Genomic DNA, 18,672 nt, shown 5'->3' on the forward strand with positions numbered 1-18,672 from the left:
TTTTCATCGTCACAGACACGTTCAAGGACTACCACAATAACCTGGCTCCAGCAAACCTGTCACTGACGCCCATCCTCGACGACCTGGTGGAGATGGATGAAATATGGAGGGATCGTCCGTCTCTCTCTCCGGAGAAGCTCTTTCGTTTGCCTGATGAATTCATCGGTCTGTGCTTCATGTCAAACAAACTGTTGTTGTACAGCAGAAAAAACAACAACCTGCAAACAGTGCCGAAGAGCACATGCTTACCAAAAATACCTCCATAAATCAGGAGCTATATTACATTACATTTTCTCATTTAGCAGACGCTATTATTAATACGAAGGGTAATTAATGTACAGCCTTATTGTGATCTCTGTTTATGAGGTAATAGGATTTGACTGATGCACTTATTGTAAGTCGCTTTGGCTAAAAGCGTCTGCTAAATACCAAATTGTAAATTGTAATCCACAGCAACTTCCAAGACCAGGCAGAGGACAAAGCTGCCATGTAGCTGTCAAGGAGTTGACTGTGACAAAAATGCCACCATTTCTATGTCAGTAAAAAAAAAAAAAGTTCAGTATAGTTTCAATATTAGCAAACAATATTGTTCTGTTACCTGTTCTCTCTCCTGTTATGTTATCTTCTAAAATAATGCTCGTGACAGGACAATGTCGTTTGCAAAGAGGACAGGGTATTTGACAGTAAATTCATGGATAAATTGTCCAGTCTTTTCTATGCCAGAGATGTATTAGTCAGTTTGGAAAATGGAGATATGGTGAGGCCATTTTGGCGGTTGTGTTTATGCGTATGTATTCATGTGTACAGGTCGATCCTGGCAGTCAAAGGTTGAAGAGATACGACGTCAAATGAGACACGATGCCAGCAAACCCACAGCAGTTTTGCTCTCTGCACTGGATGAAACTGCATGTAAGGCTCTCACAAACGATCACAAAATTCATTTCAAGCACACGTCACGTGTTTGATGCGGGTACAAGTGCGCGATAGGACTGAAGCTAACCTCTGGGGGCTCAAGTGAACCTTTGGGACAACATAAGATTCAACACTGAGCAGAAATAGATCTGCTTTTCAGTTTAAAGGTTAATGTATCAACACTGACCCCTTGTGGGGAGTGCGTGTACTGCATTTAATAACTGGTTCATGTTAACAGGTTAGCTGGAGATGAGTTGCTGTGATCTGTCACGGGGCATTTACGCTGCTGACTAAAGTGCTGTCTGTTCTTCCAGGGCTGTTTAATCTGCGTGGTAATGACATCCCTTACAGCCCATTATTCTTCTCCTACACTCTGCTGTCACTGGACCAGATCTGGTAAGTCTGGGTTTCAACACACAAAGCACAAACCATGCCAGGTCTGTGTCTAAGGAGCATCTCTGAAGAAGGTTGTGTGTCAAGAGAAGACATCCACCTCCTTTCATCTCTCTCTGTCTCTCTCTCTCTCTTGCTTTCCAGGCTCTTTGTGAACATTTCCAGGGTAACAAATGAGTTGAAGGAGTATTTGAATTCATCCTGTACATCTTCACAATGTGTGCAATTATTTGAGTACGACAGCGTTGGCTCCAAACTGCCTGAGTATTTCAACAGAACAGGTGTGAAGGTGCTGGTCAGCACAAAATACATCAATAAGGCCTTGTATGACCTTATTCCCGAGGTCAGTCCAGACTCCATAGCTATATATTTGGCTACTTTTTTTTTTCCGTTTGTTTCTCTTTTCAGAGACAACTAGTATTCTTTCAGCCAATTTGATTTTCATTTTTGAATTTAATCACTATTCTTCAACAATCTGTAATTGAGCCCTCTACATTACTTACTTGATGTGTGTACATCCTTGTAAAACTAAATGATATCTCTATGAACTTGTGTTTTTTCTCTTAAAGGGCAAATTACTGACCACTGATTATTCTCCAGTGATGAAAACTAAAGCAGTAAAGAACCCGAGAGAGCAGGAGGCCCTCAGAATTACTCATGTAAGCAAGAAGAGACATGCTCCCTCCATGTCACAACTTGGCTATAAACCTCACACATCTGTTCCATCTCCATGTAGCCCAATTCTAGCACTGTGTGACTAAGCGCTGTTTCATATTTCCATTAAGGCAGACTCTAGATGTTCTAGCACAGGACCAATCAAACGTTTTATTAGTGCCAGTCATGCCGCTCCATACAGATATGTGTACCTCCATCTGTTTTACATCCTGACCCATAGCTTAGTACACTACATTAATGAGCTGTGCAGTACAGCCAAAGCAGCAGACACACACTATGTTTGCCGGACCCAAATTAACTCTGGGATGCACCCTTATGGTTCATATAACATTGGTGAATTTTTTCTCTGTACCAGTAAACTATTACCTCTAGACTTTATCATCAGTATTGTGTAATTTATCTTAATCTAAAACAGTCAGACATACAAGCACAAAATATGAAAAAAGGCAAGATACTGCGTTGTTTGATCTGACTGAACTGACATTTTGTAATAAACTTATGGTTTTGATGCGCATCATGAATAGAGCCCTGGTCACTCTGGATCTTGACCAATCAGCTACTTATTTGTCCTCTAAGCAAAGTCCCAGATCAATCATTTTAGTGCCGACTGTTGTTGTCGTCATACCTACAAGCATTCTTGTATGATGGAGAACTACCCAGGGGTCTGACTGAAGTGTCTGTTTCGCTTTAGGTGAAGGATGCGGTTGCGGTCATTCAGCTCTTGGTGTGGCTGGAGAAGAACGTCCCTAAGGGAACAGTAACTGAACTTACTGCAGCGAATTATATCGACCAGTGTCGCCGGTGGAGAATACTCATAGTATCGCTAACACACACACACACACACACACACACACACACACACACACACACACACAAATTTGTTTTGATATCCTTGTGGGGACTTCCCATTGACTCCCATTATCCTGTAACTAACCCTATCCCTAACCCTAACCCTAACCTTAACCATAACCAAACAAATGTTTTGACCCTTTTTGTTTTAGCGATAACAACAATATAGTTTAGAAAAACGTTGTTCTCCTAGTGAGGGCCAGCATTTGATTCCCACCAGGCACTTTTTGTCAGATTATGCTATCTCACTAGGGACTTTTGGTCCCCAGAAAGATACAAAACATGCACACACACACACGCACACACACACACACGCACACACACACACTCACACACACACAAAAACACTCCTACTCAGGTGGGAGTAACATCTGTACTTCCAGATTCTGCCTACTGATTTTCATAACTGTGTCCTCTGCCTCCTCTCTGCAGTCAACAGGAGCACAACAGAGGGCCCAGTTTTAAAACCACCTCTGCAAGTGGACCCAACTCTGCCCTCCCCCACTACAAGTAAAAACCACACATCCATCCATTTCACCTCCCTGTTCTCTAGTTTTCTCTTCTCTTTTCCCCTCATGCCTACCCCTCTCACCCACCTTTCTTTTCTCCCTCCTTTTACAGTTTGTTTTAAGAAGGTGAGTAATGTTGTGCAATGGCATGTTCTCCATCATTTCTATTACAGGCCGTCAAACAGGACCGCAAGGACACTGACAGTGAATGAGATCTATTTTATTGACTCAGGTGGTCAATATCTGTGAGTACCGAGAGATCCTTCTTCTGTGTCTTTCAATAACGGGGTTCTACTGTAACTACGCCCTTTTCTGAACCTGAAAAAAAAAATTGTCTCTCTTTTTTCACAGCAGTGGGACAACTGATATCACTCGTACTGTTCACTGGGGAGAACCAACTCAATCTCAGAAGGTATGGAGGGTCTGGGGAGCCTGAGGGACCCTTCAATTCCTATTAAAAAAAAAAAAAATGAAGAAAGATAGTGTGGAATTAACTCTCTATCTGTTTTTAACTATACAGAAGGCCTACACTCAAGTGCTCATGGCAATCATCAACATTTCCAGAAACAACTTTTCTGCAGGCACAAATGGTAAGATTTTGACCAGCTCTTTCCTTAATTGAGACAAACACACATACTCAGTCAAACATGCACGCACACTCCGAGTCACAAAATCAGAATCAAGAGATCTTAATGTATTTCAAGTTCAAGTTCAATTTCAAGTTTATTTAGAGCTCAGTATCGCTGTTAACAGTCTCAGAAGACTTTAAATGCCTACAGGTTTACAGCAAACAAATGCAGGACCCCTGACTGTTACAGGGAAAAAATGGGAGAAATCTTTAGAGGGACCACAGAGAGAGGAGACCCCTTCATAGCCAGACAGGTGTGCAATAGGTGCCAACCTATTAAAAGTAACAGTGCAGATATGATGCAGATCAGGGGAGAAACCAGCAGACAAAATGAAGATAACAGAAGCAGCAGGTGGGCTCCAGTGAAGCAGGAGACAGTGGCACAGCAGCACAGGAAGGGCCCAGCCATGGAACCACCGCAGCCACCAGGACAAGGGGGATGATGATGATGATGATGATGATGATGATGATGATGATGATGACAGTGAGGGATGAATAAGCCGGGGGCTGGGAGGGGGGACCTGCGAGGAGGGTAGCCACAACATATGAGACACAAACATGCAGAAGATAAAAGAAAAACATTATTGGGGTATCAGAAAAAGGAGAGTAAGCATAGAATAGAAATGCATGAATGGAGCGAGCTGGTGGCCGTGAGAGGCGCAGGAGGAGCAGGGGCCACACGCGGGGCGAGCAGGCCGGGGACAGCACGGCACGGGGACAATCAGAGTGGTCGACCTAAGGGTGGAGCGACAACCATGTAGCGACACACCACCCACACAGACGGAGGAGAATGGGTTAGGTACAGAAAGAACAATCCGATCATGGCAGAGAGTAAGAAGGGAGTGAAAAGAGGAGAGACCTGTGGGGAGCAGCTAAACCGGCAGAGCCTAAACTAAACTATGGCAGGAGAGCCTCCACACAAGGCCAAATCAAAATGACGTTATCCATAAGTTAGGGCAAACAGATGAGTCTTAAGTTTGGTTTTAAAAGGATCAAGAGAGCTTGCCTTCCTAATTTATGTTGGTTCTGTGTGTATTTGATTAATGAGAGCAGTCCAGTACATAAATGTTCTAAGAGCTTCTTCCCTATTCTTTCACAAACTCCCTATTTTGTTTGTGGTTCTGTGTGTGTGTGTGTGTGTGTGTGTGTGTGTGTGTGTGTGTGTGTGTGTGTGTGTGCACGTGCGTGTGCGTGTATGCGTGTATGCGTGTATGCATGTGTATGCGTGTGTGCGTGCGTGTGTGTGTGTGTGAGTGTGTGGCCTTGACAGAATAACTAACACCTCTTTCCACGGACTCTAAAGGTGTGGCCATGGACAAAGAGGCTCGCAAGTATCTTAGGTACCAGCATGGTACAGGACATGGACTGGGAAATTATTTAGTCGTCCATGAAGGTGAGACTACACACCCTTTGGCTTTTATTTTAAGTCGACATTTTGCTATTCTTTCAGCGCACACACAAAGCAATTACAGTAGGAGCATCATGAGCAGCAGTGATCATTATTTCCGGTTTGATACTGATGATAAGAATTCAGAGAAAAGTATCACCCATTTAAGTTTTGTGCTCTTTAGAATCTTTAATGGAAACAGTTTGTTTGGCTGCTGTTTGTTTATTTGCGTTGTGCGTTGATACGATCTCTTCTTCCTCTTCATAGCGCCAGTCGGCTTTGGGAGCGACAACATCCCTTTTCAGGAAGGCATGTTCATCTCTATTGGTAGGATATTGGATTAGGCGATCTACAGTTTTTGTTGAATTTTTCTTGCAAAAAGTAGACTTAATTCGTGAGCGACATTCCTTCCTAGCCTGATTTCATAAATTAATCTGAATATCACCACGAATTGAGTCTTTCAAAAATTCAACAAAATTGTTTGCAGTAAAAGGGCTAGATTGAGGGGAGTGATTCTAGGTAAGTTTAGATACTGTATCAAAAAGGAACCTGGGGTTGTTTGTATTAAGATTAATAATTTTGAGTAATAAGCGGATTTGGCTGTGCAGAGAGTGTGTTTATAATCTATCAGGCTGTTGTGCCAGGCAAGACAGAAAACCTCCAGTTTTGTTCCAATCTCCTACACACCTGCTTCAGCGCGCGGGTATCATTATTAAACCAAGGTCCTGAGGTGTTGAGTGCCTGTTTTTATAGTTAATGGTGCTACCATATCTAATACATTACAGAGGGTAGAATTTATACTGAAAGCAGGTGGTGTAGCTCTAATCTGTAATACTAAATTTTCTCCTCACACCCTTAGCTTACCTAATTTTGCCTCCTTTGATCTGCTCTCTGTGAAGCAGTCCTGCACTACATACTATATGAAACTGTATTTTAAAGAAATACTTTATTGTGTTAAAAATGTGTAATAGATTTTGATGTCTGAAATAATCCTATGTAGAGCCTGGATACTACAAGGAAAATGACTTTGGACTTAGGATTGAGGACATCGCTGTCATTGTTCCAACGAAGGTAGACTAGACAAAGAGGATTGGATTATGACATGCACATAATTAAATATTTACAGTCTCTATATAGCGACTTCAAACCTCCCTCTCTGTCTGTCTCTCTCTTTCACTCTCTTTCTCTCTATCTCTCTGTCTCCCTCTCTCTATTTCTCCTCTCCAGAATGGTAGCAACAATTGCTTGACTTTCGACATTGTGACAATGGTTCCATATGACAGGAATTTGATTAATGAAAGCCTTTTAAGCACAGAACAGGTAAAAGCACAAACACATTTTATAGTTATAAGCCATAAGCAGTGGAGTGGTTCTGACACCATGCTGCAGATCTGTGAACTCTCTGTATTCTCTGTGCTAATGAGTGCTGGTTTCCTTTGACAAGCCCCACACAAGAACCGTCCTCAGATCAATATCTGTATAACATATCTGCAAGTCTGCGCCCTGTAAAAGTAAATGTAGTAAATGTAAATGTACTTCGTCACTGTCCACCCCTGACGATGAGTAACTACCAAAAAACTATGACTACTGTATTCACCCCTCTACAATTTCTGATTTGTTTTGGATAACACGTGTAATACAATGCACTAGGAGTAAAAGAGCGAAGTGTTTTTTGTTTGTTTGCTTCAGTCCACTCCTGTTACTGGTTCACTTCAGTCCACTTCTGTTACTGGTTCACTTCAGTCCACTCCTGTCACTGGTTCACTTCAGTCCACTCCTGTCACTGGTTCACTTCAGTCCTCTCCTGTTACTGTTTCACTTCAGTCCTCTCCTGTTACAGTTTCACTTCAGTCCACTCCTGTCACTGGTTCACTTCAGTCCACTCCTGTCACTGGTTCACTTCAGTCCTCTCCTGTTACAGTTTCACTTCAGTCCTCTCCTGTTCCTGTTTCACTTCAGTCCACTCCTGTCACTGGTTCACTTCAGTCCACTCCTGTTACTGGTTCACTTTAGTTCTCTCCTGTTACAGGTTCACTTTAGTCCTCTCTTGTTACTCATTCACTTCAGTCCTCTCCTGTTGGTGTTGTTTTTGTAGATTGAGTGGCTGAATAAGCGCTATAAGAAGATTCGGGAACTGATCGGCCCAGAGCTAAAAAACAGAAAGGACCTGAAGGAAGAGTACCAGTGGATGAAGAACCACACAGAGCCATTTCATGTGGTGAAACACACAGAGCCTACATCACAAATCAATTTCATATATTACTTCATCATTTTGATCGCTATGATCGCTGTTGTTTTATGTATAGCACTGACATTCTATAAAAAGCTAAAAGAAAGACCTAACAGGGATAGAACTGATATGACCACTTCCCAGTTGTAGTGCCTCTCTGTACTTTTTGGGCATCATTGGCTTTATCTATTTAGCATCAATGTATGTTTTTCTCTGTCTTTTTACTGTATGCTTTGATTATTACATTCTTAGATATGTTCATTTTTCTCTGTAGCTGCCTTACCCTGTCTTTTATGTATGTGGAATGGCTATAGATGCAGCATGGGTGGGAGCCCGAGCCATTTCCTGCGATGGGGGACAAAAAAAATGAATCTTGAATCTTAAAGACTAATGTAAGAAACTGCAATATTTTCAAGGTCAGGTTTTGTAAGATCTTGAGAAACACATTTGCCTTAAGAAAGAGACATTTTATTTGGATTTTATCAAGTCTTTAATAAAATAAAATAGCCATTCATCCATTGATCAGCAATATATCCAGTTGTCTTTTGTTCATCCCACAGTATTAATTGCCATAAATACAACTAAGCTAAACTAACAAAATCACTTTTATACCATTAAACATGTCTTAGAAGATATACAACATCTGACATTTAGCTCTTGCCTGAGACTGAAGCGGTGTCATGAACAGACCAAGGATCTGGATGCATGTGCAGAGCAGCAGTTTATTCAGACAAACTCAGGTCCAACACTGGCAAACAGAATACAGCAGGGAAGGCAAAGGCATAATCCAAAAACAAGCAATGTTATCAAAGAATAAAGGCAAACAGGAGTAATGTAGTCAAGGTGATATCAGAGTTAAGCAGGCAGAGGTCATAATACAGACGATCCAAACAGGCAAAAGCATCGCATGGCTCAGAGACTCAAGTGAGAAACCTTGGAATTAGAGATGGAATGTTCGATTCTGAAGCTCCGAAGCCTGCTTCACTTTCGCAAAGTGTACTGTTTCAAAACACCTTGTCGAAGCTTGTATCAAATTGCTATTACCACATGAATGATGACGTCTGAAACACCAGGAAGGGTTTGGCCAATTCGAAGGTTTGGCACTGTCCTGTACCCCAGAAAGTAGTAGCGAGCCGAGAGATACTGAGATATAAAATATGGAGAAAGGTGATTGCGAGTGTGTGAACATCTCGATCTGTTAGCCACCAACAAATACTATTTCTTTAGTGTTCGGACTTTTGAAACACATAACAGTAGTTGTTGTTGACTTTATTGGTTTTTATTCTTTGTTTTGAAATCGAGATTCCCTCAACTGAAAAACGGGCATAGCAAAAACTGTTAATTTAGGAACATCTTGACAAATTGTAAGCTAAATGAAGCATAGGATGCACATAATCTTGGTGTGCTATCATAACATGCTCTCCATTAATAATATGATATTTTTGAGGGAACAGTTATATTGTGGTAATTTGAGACAGTATCATATACGTTTCTGGCAGCGCTTTAATGAGTGACCAGTGGTTACTAGAAGATCCAAATGAACAGACATAGCGTTCTTAGGCTTTAGGTGTACACATCGTGTCGAAACTCAAATCAATGAGGCGTTGTATGCATTCTCCCCCCGCAGTCTCGAGTTTATGGCTGCTATAATTTCTGCAAACCACCAGATGTCACTGTGCTGTCTGAAGCTGCTTCGAAGCCTTGTATCTTTTTCGGCCCAATCAGGAAGAAGCCTCAAACGCTTCACAAGGCTTCATCTGCTCACCCCTACTTGCACTGTTAAAGAGAAAAAGATGCAGTTTAAACAGACAGAGTTGGTGAGAACAAACAAGCTATGAGTCATGATTGGTCAGTGAGTTCAATGGTCCAATTATTAGTGTTCATAAGAAGATGAACACTGATAAGAGTTAGCAGTGAGGGTGTGGCAGTCAGAGTGTTCTCTCTACACTATTTTGCTCTAGGACTGCTGGGTTAGAGTGCCTAATACGCCACATACCACTAATCGTAATCTCCATCACATTCTCATGAGGAAAAGTGCTGATCAGTGGCAGCTGAGTAAAACAAAGCATAGAACTGTTCATTACAAGCCTCAGGTATTAGTGAATTGTTCACACCAGATAGCTCAGCGATATTAAGACACACGCGCACACACACACATTGTTATTCCATGTGGCATTTATGCACAATGAATTTACAAAGAATAAGGTATGCGATGATTTGACAAAGATATGTATGTCAAATCATCACAGTGTGTAACACATACATGTTAAAGTGTCTGTCCATACAAATGTTCATACGCATTGTGGCTTGTCCATTCAGTATTTTTATTTATTTTTAATGTCATTGGCCTGAAATAATCCCTGATCGTCTACATTTCCAGTCAATGTGTGATCATGAGGTAAAGGTCATATTTGCAGAGGTGATTTTTTTTTTTTTTTTTTTTTTGGACTGAGCTATTTGCACCAGTTGATCATCAACAAAAACAACTGGCAAGTAAAGACAGTTTACTGAGCAGGATTTCACATCAGCACCTAAGGCTGAGGCCTGCTGTGCTAAAGTTCAGCACGGGCCAACCAGAGCAAAGCTAAATGGTGACAGTAGAACAATTCAAAACTATTCTTATGTATACTCTCCTGTAATACTTAGACATCTGAACAATGATTTAACTGGGGCAAATGTGTGCATAACCCCAAATCAAAATTTACAACCCAGCATTTTCAGTGTTGTTTTAGGCAGCAAAGATTTCACTGGTTTTCCAATGTAAATGATGTACAGGAAAATAATTTTATTATTAAAATAATGAATTATGGAGCTAATGAATTATGGAGCTAAGTTATGCAGAATGGTTTGGAAACAGTGAGTAAAAATCATGTCGACTGGACAGTTCAAGGGGCGCATGGTGGTGCAGTGGGTTTTCAGCACTGTTGCCTCAGAGCAAGGAAGTCTCGGGTTTGATTCCTGGCCGGGTGGCCGGGGTCCTTTCTGGGCTGAGTTTGCATGTTCCCTTCATGGGTTTCCTCTGGGAACTCCAGTTTCCACCCACAGTGCAAAGACATGCAAGACAGGTGAATTGGAGACACTAGGTGTGAATGTGTTTGTCTGTCTGCCCTGCATTGGCCTGGTGACCCGTTCAGGATGTTTCCCCACCTTTTGCTCAATGAATGCTGGGATAGCCTAATTAAGGTAAGTGGCTTAGAGAGTGGGTGAGTGAGTGTACAGCACGACAGTGTATATAAAAAAAATCTTTCCAAAAATATAGCACTAACTATTTAAACAATTTAAAATGTTGGCTAGGCAGGAATACAAGATACTGACACTGTCTGTCTGTTTGAACGTGCCAACGTGCTCCCAGTATGTGAGGCCAGGCTCACACAGTAGAAGAGCAGATCCAGTAAACAAGGACATTCGACAGAAAGTCTGACGGTCCAGCCATCACAGCTGATGACTCTTTTCTAACAGGAGAGAAAGAGGAAAAGTACTGATTAGTGGCAGTTGTGTAAAACGGAGAACACAGAAAACTGTTCATCACAATCTTCAGGTATGGGTGAACTGTCCACACTGGATAGCTGAGCAATGCTGAGACACGTGCCAAGCAAGCATGTCCACACACACACACACACACACACACACACACACTCATGTCAGTTTATGCACTTGAGAGTTTAGACTTGTCTGTCAAGTACAGAGCAGCTTTATCCCAGAATCTGTCAGGTTATTGGATCTGAGATTCAGTTCTCTCAGGGTTGAGTTCACTGACTAGAGAGCTGAGGCCATTTGTTACACAGAATTCGGATAAGGAATAATAGTAAATAAGCCTGCTGAAGTAAGGAGATTTGATTTAATTTTTTACCACGGTGCTGCCCTGCCCGCTTTACAGCTGTCAGAATAACAATGGACAGCTGGAGACAAGTGCAGAGTTTTTAATATAAGTCAGTAACTTTGAACTACAACATGATACACACAAACTGAAACACAGAATCAAATGGGAACAGACTAGGAATAGCGAACCGTCGGACAAACAAGCGCTCAGAATACACATGGCAGAGTGTTGACTTCGCACTGACTGGATGAAACAACCAAAGGGTATAAATACACTGAGAAATCAGGAAGAAACAAGTGAGAACAGGTGTAGAGGATGATGAGACAGGCTGGTGATTAGTAGACTGGATGAGGAGACGAAGTCATCACAACAGCCCTGACTTAATCCTTTCAGATCTTTTTTTTTCACCAAAAACCAGGCACGGCCCGCTCATATGGCCAGGTGGGGCAGAGCCCCACTAAAAAAATCATCCTGCTTCCTACTCATAAACTATTTTACCACATTAATACATCATAATTTACATTGAAATAAATATTACCAAGTTTCTGTGCAATCACAGAATCAAACTAGTCAACAACTTTTGATCTCTGAAAGTTAAAACTGTCATTTCAGTGATTCGGTCTCAATTTAGTTCATCACGCACTATTGGGGCAGGAGACCTCAGTGCCCCGCTGGCAGATTCATTGTAGCACTTATTGTGGTCAAAGATGGAAACTGCAAGAGGCACCAATAGAGGTTCATTTGGGCAGCAATGAAGCTGCCCTACTCTGCAGCCCTCTACCGTTTTCTTGAGTTAGTCCGCACTTTCAGAGTACTACAGAAACGGCAATCAGCATTGCGGCACCTGCTATGTCTGACAGTGCAGAGCTTATTTTTTGAAAAAAAAAAAATTTGAATGACTATAATCACAAGACAAGTTAGTAATTAAGCAGCTTGGCCCTGATAGACCAGACATTAACATTGTTCAGCAGAGAAAGGACAAAGGGCTGCTACTGGTGAAAACGTAAAAGACATTTGTTGTGGAAAAACAGACACAAGGCTTCAAAGGTTGCTGGTGGACCTCTGTCAACAGCCAATGCACAACGCAGTCTCCATACAGAAGAATGGCTTAGAGAAGACCAGATGACCCCACTAAGATACAAAAAACAAACACCCACACACAAACACACCCACCCACACACACACACACACACACACACACACACACACACACACACAGTACATGCTTGTTCTGACTTGATATGTTGAATAAAAGAATCTGTAAAATTTTGGAGTTGTAACAAATAATTTTGGGTGCTGATTACTTTAATCCTTGATGTTGTTATTCCATGTGGCATTTATGCACCCTGAAGTTACAAAGAATATGTTATGTGATAATTTGACAAGGGTATGTACGGAATGTCCACAGCTCTGCAGGCCTCTCCTTATGCTCTACTGTACATGTATTAAAGTGTCTCTGTCCATACCCATACTGATATAGCCAAGTGTTGTAGCTTGTCCATTCTTTTTCATGAGTTGTGTTTTTATTTATTTTTAATGTCATTGGCCTGAAATAATCCCTGATCGTCTACATTTCCAGTCAATGTGTGATCATGAGGTAAAGGTCATATTTGCAGAGGTGATTTTTTTTTTTTTTTTTTTTTTTGGACTGAGCTATTTGCACCAGTTGATCATCAACAAAAACAACTGGCAAGTAAAGACAGTTTACTGAGCAGGATTTCACATCAGCACCTAAGGCTGAGGCCTGCTGTGCTAAAGTTCAGCACGGGCCAACCAGAGCAAAGCTAAATGGTGACAGTAGAACAATTCAAAACTATTCTTATGTATACTCTCCTGTAATACTTAGACATCTGAACAATGATTTAACTGGGGCAAATGTGTGCACAACCCCAAATCAAAATTTACAACCCAGCATTTTCAGTGTTGTTTTAGGCAGCAAAGATTTCACTATGTAAATGATGTTCTTGTATGTTTTAATTAATTATTGAAGTGAATATTCTTCTAAATCATACAGAATGGTTTGAAAACAGTGAGTAGAAATCATGTTGACTTAATAGTGTATGACAAGAAATCTTTCCAAAAGTAATCTATTTAAAATGTTGGCTAGGCAGGAATAACTGAGGTTGTTTACCTTTTTGAACGTGCCAACATGCTCCCATTACATTAAATAATCATTAACTAATTCTGTTAGCAGATGTCAGTACAACAGTTACTAAGCATGTACCAAGCATGTGGCATATAAAGGAAGTCACCTCCAGGTGAAGTCGTCTAAATTCTCAACCCTTATCAAATTGTGGATATTTTTCAAGAGGTTGACTCGGCTCAAGAGACAGGTATGGATGTGTTTGCTTTTCTTTTTCACTCTTGACAACATTAACTGATGACAGGATCAACCTCATAAACTAAGTGTTCCATTCTGTTTTTCTCCCAGGAACATTATGGAATGGAAAAGATTTCTTTGCTGCTTTTTACTCTGTCTCACACTGGTTAGTGCTGCAAAGAAAAGCAGTTTCAGAGCCATTGAAACCTTATCCAATTTAAATGACCTAAAAGAAACTGATTATGCAAAGGGAGGTGAACGATATGGTCTCCAGCTTTTGTACTGGTTTGCTAACAGCGGTAGCCTTAATCAAAACAGGAGGTTTCAACTGAATTTTGATCCCAGCAACAGGAACCATCCCTATGGATTTAAACCCTATAGGAATTATGAAGGAATCTTTCCTCCAATAGTTAAGGACGAAAGCAAAGCATACTACCATGTGGGCAACCTAAATGAACTCGATGTCAGCAACCAGTTCCCTCAATATGTTGCCATGTTTCACTATGTTGGGCAAAATCGGGACAGAATCATAATCAGGGTGTCAAGAAACAATCCAACCATAGCAGAAGCAGTCTACATTACACAACATTATGAAAATTTTTCTGAAGGGAGTGTTTATGACACAAGCTATACATTTCGGATTGATAACATACTCATAGCACAGATTCAGCGATTTGCTCAGTCTCCAACACATCTGTGTCCACAGACGACAGATATTTTTGACAACGCTCGAAACAGATATAATGATGAAGGTCTTGCATCATTTTTGGTTTTGACAGGTTATGACTTGCAAAATAGGTGCACTGATAGACCTGGCCCACGACATTCAGAACTTCACCAAAGAGCAATTGAAGATGCTCATACACAATGTGATGTGAGCAGTGATGTGAAGCTAAAGGTAAAAACTACAGATAATGGATATGCGAAAATGACATGGAGTAATGTGCCAAAGAATATTATTGATCAGGATGGTTATGTGTGTCTCATATCATCTGGAACTGATTCAAATTGTCACAAACTCAGTGGCAAAACAACAGGAAGCAAAGACACAAATATATATCTTAATCCTGGCCTTCAAGTTTCTCTAAGGCTTTGGCAAGATTTGCATTGGAAAACTGTAAGGGATGGTCCTAAGTTTGATGAGGCCAATGGAAAGATCCCTACTGAAATACCAGACCATGATGCTAGCCTACAGCTCTATACCAAAGATGGACATGCCTGTCTTCGACTGTACATTAAAAAGTCTTGGACTGAGTGGAAATATACATTTGCTAATTCATGGGTGGGACTGTATTCACATATCTATGATTGCAATCAGAATCCTATAACTTACCAATGGGTTGTAAAGTTTACGAGTTCAGATTCAGATTCTAACAAACACTACAACATTTACAAGTATGAGTCAGATTTTTCCATGAAGCCTGGAGTTCAAGCACGATTTTTCATGGACACTGAATACTATTATCTCAAAGCTTACACTGAGCCCTGGGACTGAGACAGGACTTCACTCATAATAAATATGACGAGGTCCAATTAAAAACATGTATCAAACTGTTTAAAAAAACAACTTATAAAGACTTATAGCTGTAAAAATCAAATCTACTAATAACATCTTGTTTCACAGCAGCAAATTACACATAACATTTAATATGTGTCGCTGTCATTGAGGTCTCGTGCTTAAATAGTGAGGGCCCAAATGTAATAATTTGTTTAAGAATGTTATACTCTGTGAATGAATGTATACCAATATACATGTATATCAAACTTTTTAATGCAATAGTTTTTAATCCAATACGGTGCCACAGTACTTTTTAACTTAATACACAGTGTACACAGTAATGTTGTCAGAATTTATGAAGTACAATAAATAACTGTATTAAAACATATGTGTGTTTTTGTGCAACTTCCCATACAAAGCAAACAAACAAACAAGAACAAATGAGTGTAATACAAACTGAAGCAGTAAGCAGGTACGGGGGAAATCATGATTAATGGTTGTGAGATAAGAGATACACTGTCATATCTGGTAAAAACTACACTACTAATATTCAACAGAATCAGAGCAGAGAAACTTGTCCAAACCCATATTCATACTCATGACAGCACAAGAAACCAAAACAACATCAACAACTACTGTGAAGGGAAGATAAAACACATCTGACTCATTTAGACCATGCCAAATCAATTATACCTCCAGATAATTCACTAAATAAAATGCTTTGTTTTTCAGTTAGACACGTGAAGTCTCTCTGAGAGACCTTTCCATTTGAATCTGTTCATCAAAAACAAACAAAAAACAAAAACAAAGAGACAAAAAGGCTCCTCGTCCAGGGAAACCTACATAATTTATGAAAACTAAAGGTTCAGAAATTATTGGATACTGAACAGGTTCTTTTTAACAATGCATTTTGGAGGATTAATAGGAGACAAATTCCCTAGGAGAAAAAAAACAATATTCATTTTATGTTTTTATCTTAACATTTTTAACAGCTGAGCTCACAGGTCTGCCGTCCACACAAGAGCAACAGCCATAACAAGACTGGTTATCCATATGAATATAGTTGTCTCAGGGCTGATACAGTGCCAGAAAAAGATGGGAAATTACTATTCAGAAAGGAGGATAGCTAGATCACATTGCTTGTAGTTGTAGCGTTCAGATGTGGGACCCAGTGTGTCCACTGTGAGGCAGTATAACCTTTCATTGTTTCACTATGTAGTCAGCAGAACAAGGCTGACTACCTTTATTGAGCTGTCTATGAATTTGCCATTTGTCTTAGCATTTTAGTCTGTAGAATGTGTTTAAACACTGAAACTGATGTGACTAGTCAGCGTGTGTTGCTGTTCTCTGAGGATCTAAGTGAAGCAGAAGTGAGGCCAGGCTCACACAGTTAGAGAATAGAACCTGTTAGAAAGACCAGTGACCACAGGCTCACATGGTTTAAGAATAGAACCTGTTAGAAAGACCAGTGATTATAGGCTCACATGGTTAGAGAATAGAAGCTGTTAGAAAGACCAGTGACCACAGGCTCACACAGTTAGAGAATAGAACCTGTTAGAAAGACCAGTGATTATAGTCTCACACAGTTAGAGTATAGAACCAGTGAATAAAGGCATATGATAGAAAGTCTGACGGTCCAGCCATCACAGCTGACGACTTGTGTCTAACAGGAGAGAAAGAGGGAAGGTGCTGATCAGCGGCAGCTGTGTAAAACGGAGAACAAAGAAAACTGTTCGTCACAATCTTCAGGTATGAGTCAACTGTTCACACTGGATAGCTGAGCAATGCTGAGACACACACACACACACACACACACACACACACACACACACAAACTCATGTCAGTTTATGTACTTCAGAGTGCGGACTTATCAGTCAAGTACAAAGGAGGGTCTCTCCTGAATATGTCAGGTTTTGTAATGTTATTGGAGCTGAGATCCAGTTCTCTCAGAGGGGAGTTTACTGACTTTAGAGCTGTGGCCACCGTTACACAGGCTTCGAAAAAGAAATAATAGTCAATAAGCATGTTGGAACAAAGAGATTTAATTTAATTCATTTTGTTTAAATATTTAGAATGGTCACTGTACTCCTGGTCAATTATTCATGGGTGAGTTTCCCAAACGTATCATAAGGCTTTGATCGTTATAAAATTCACCCTAAGATCATTGTTTTGTTTTGTCTTTTGTCCTCCTTATAAGATTTTTATTTTTATATTGTTTTTTATTCATACTTGTCTGGTAATGGAGATTTAGCAAAGTAAGAATTGTACAGTGTAACTGCCTGTTTTGCTGTGCACATGACAATAAAACTATTGAAACTTGAATCTTGAATTTGTCATAACCTTCTCTGATATGGCATCCTAACTCAGCAGTGAATTTACATGATTACTGGCCCACTCATTAACAGTAACATGCTGAGATCAGAGTTGCACAGGATTCAGATGAGAAATAACCAGTCTTTAATAATGCCAGTTTCTAAGAATAAATTCAGAAGCTTACTGATTCTTAACCTTACCCTAAATTTTGACAACTGCATCATCTCTCAAAACTCCTCAGCTAAGAACCTTGGTGTGATTTTTGACTCTAGTCTCTCGCTAGTCACTCATATCAAGAACACAACCAAAACTGCCTTTTATCACCTCCGTAACATTGCTAAAATTAGGCCCTTTCTTAGTATGGCTGATGCAGAAACCATTGTTCACGCATTCGTCACGTCTCGCCTCGATTACTGCAATGTTCTTTACTCTGGCCTGCCTGCCTCTAGTACCTGTAGTCTTCAGCTGGTCCAGAATGCTGCTGCTAGAATTCTGACCCGAACAAAGAAGTTTGATCACATTAGCCCTATCCTGGCTTCCCTTCATTGGATCCCAATTCATGCAAGGGCAGATTTTAAGGACCTCTTATTAACATATAAAATTTTACATGGGTTTGTGCCTTCCTACCTGTCTGACTTAATTACACCCTATAACCCACCTCACACCCTGCGCTCTCAACATTCTGGATTATTAGTCATTCCAAGAGTTAAAAAGAAGTCCGCTGGCAACCGAGAATAGAACCTGTTAGAAAGACCAGGTCTCTATCTCTGTCTGTCTGTCTGTCTCTCTCTCTCTCTCTCTCTCTCTCTCTCTCTCTCTTGCTTTCCAGGCTCTTTGTGCATATTTCCAGGGTAACAAATGAGTTGAAGGAGCACTGATTTCCCTAATCTCCAGAATGCTCATAATTCATTAGTGTTGATTAATCACTGTCATAAACCTCCATAGAGTCTGTTGGTTTGTGCTGAGGGTAGACTGGTCTGACGGTAACTCTCTCTCTGTAATACAGATTCCGTTCAGGACATAAGCAATTGGCTGAAAAAAGAGGTCTCTGTGGAGGGGCGGGGAAGTGTGGGGGGGGGGGGGGGGGGATCGGATTGGCTTCAGTCCCTTTCTTTTCTCTTTTAGTGAGTATGTCTT

At 40.6% G+C, this 18,672-nt stretch overlaps 1 protein-coding gene across 1 annotated transcript in view; it reads left to right on the top strand.

The window, feature by feature from the left end:
• The window catches only part of LOC115806367 (xaa-Pro aminopeptidase 2-like), a 29,451-nt gene that overhangs the window by 7,741 nt on the left and 3,038 nt on the right, over nucleotides 1–18,672 (top strand). The window contains exons 6-21 of the mRNA XM_030767039.1: nucleotides 16–165; nucleotides 808–909; nucleotides 1,227–1,308; nucleotides 1,450–1,648; nucleotides 1,875–1,964; nucleotides 2,672–2,781; nucleotides 3,262–3,339; nucleotides 3,512–3,583; nucleotides 3,690–3,750; nucleotides 3,859–3,943; nucleotides 4,622–4,765; nucleotides 5,270–5,359; nucleotides 5,621–5,680; nucleotides 6,354–6,424; nucleotides 6,581–6,673; nucleotides 7,449–7,571. Coding sequence (XP_030622899.1) covers nucleotides 16–165; nucleotides 808–909; nucleotides 1,227–1,308; nucleotides 1,450–1,648; nucleotides 1,875–1,964; nucleotides 2,672–2,781; nucleotides 3,262–3,339; nucleotides 3,512–3,583; nucleotides 3,690–3,750; nucleotides 3,859–3,943; nucleotides 4,622–4,765; nucleotides 5,270–5,359; nucleotides 5,621–5,680; nucleotides 6,354–6,424; nucleotides 6,581–6,673; nucleotides 7,449–7,571 — 1,610 coding nt within the window. The remainder of the gene's footprint in view (nucleotides 1–15; nucleotides 166–807; nucleotides 910–1,226; nucleotides 1,309–1,449; nucleotides 1,649–1,874; nucleotides 1,965–2,671; nucleotides 2,782–3,261; nucleotides 3,340–3,511; nucleotides 3,584–3,689; nucleotides 3,751–3,858; nucleotides 3,944–4,621; nucleotides 4,766–5,269; nucleotides 5,360–5,620; nucleotides 5,681–6,353; nucleotides 6,425–6,580; nucleotides 6,674–7,448; nucleotides 7,572–18,672) is intronic.

This window comes from Chanos chanos, chromosome 3 (genome assembly GCF_902362185.1).
Source record: "Chanos chanos chromosome 3, fChaCha1.1, whole genome shotgun sequence".
Classification (NCBI taxonomy): domain Eukaryota; kingdom Metazoa; phylum Chordata; class Actinopteri; order Gonorynchiformes; family Chanidae; genus Chanos; species Chanos chanos.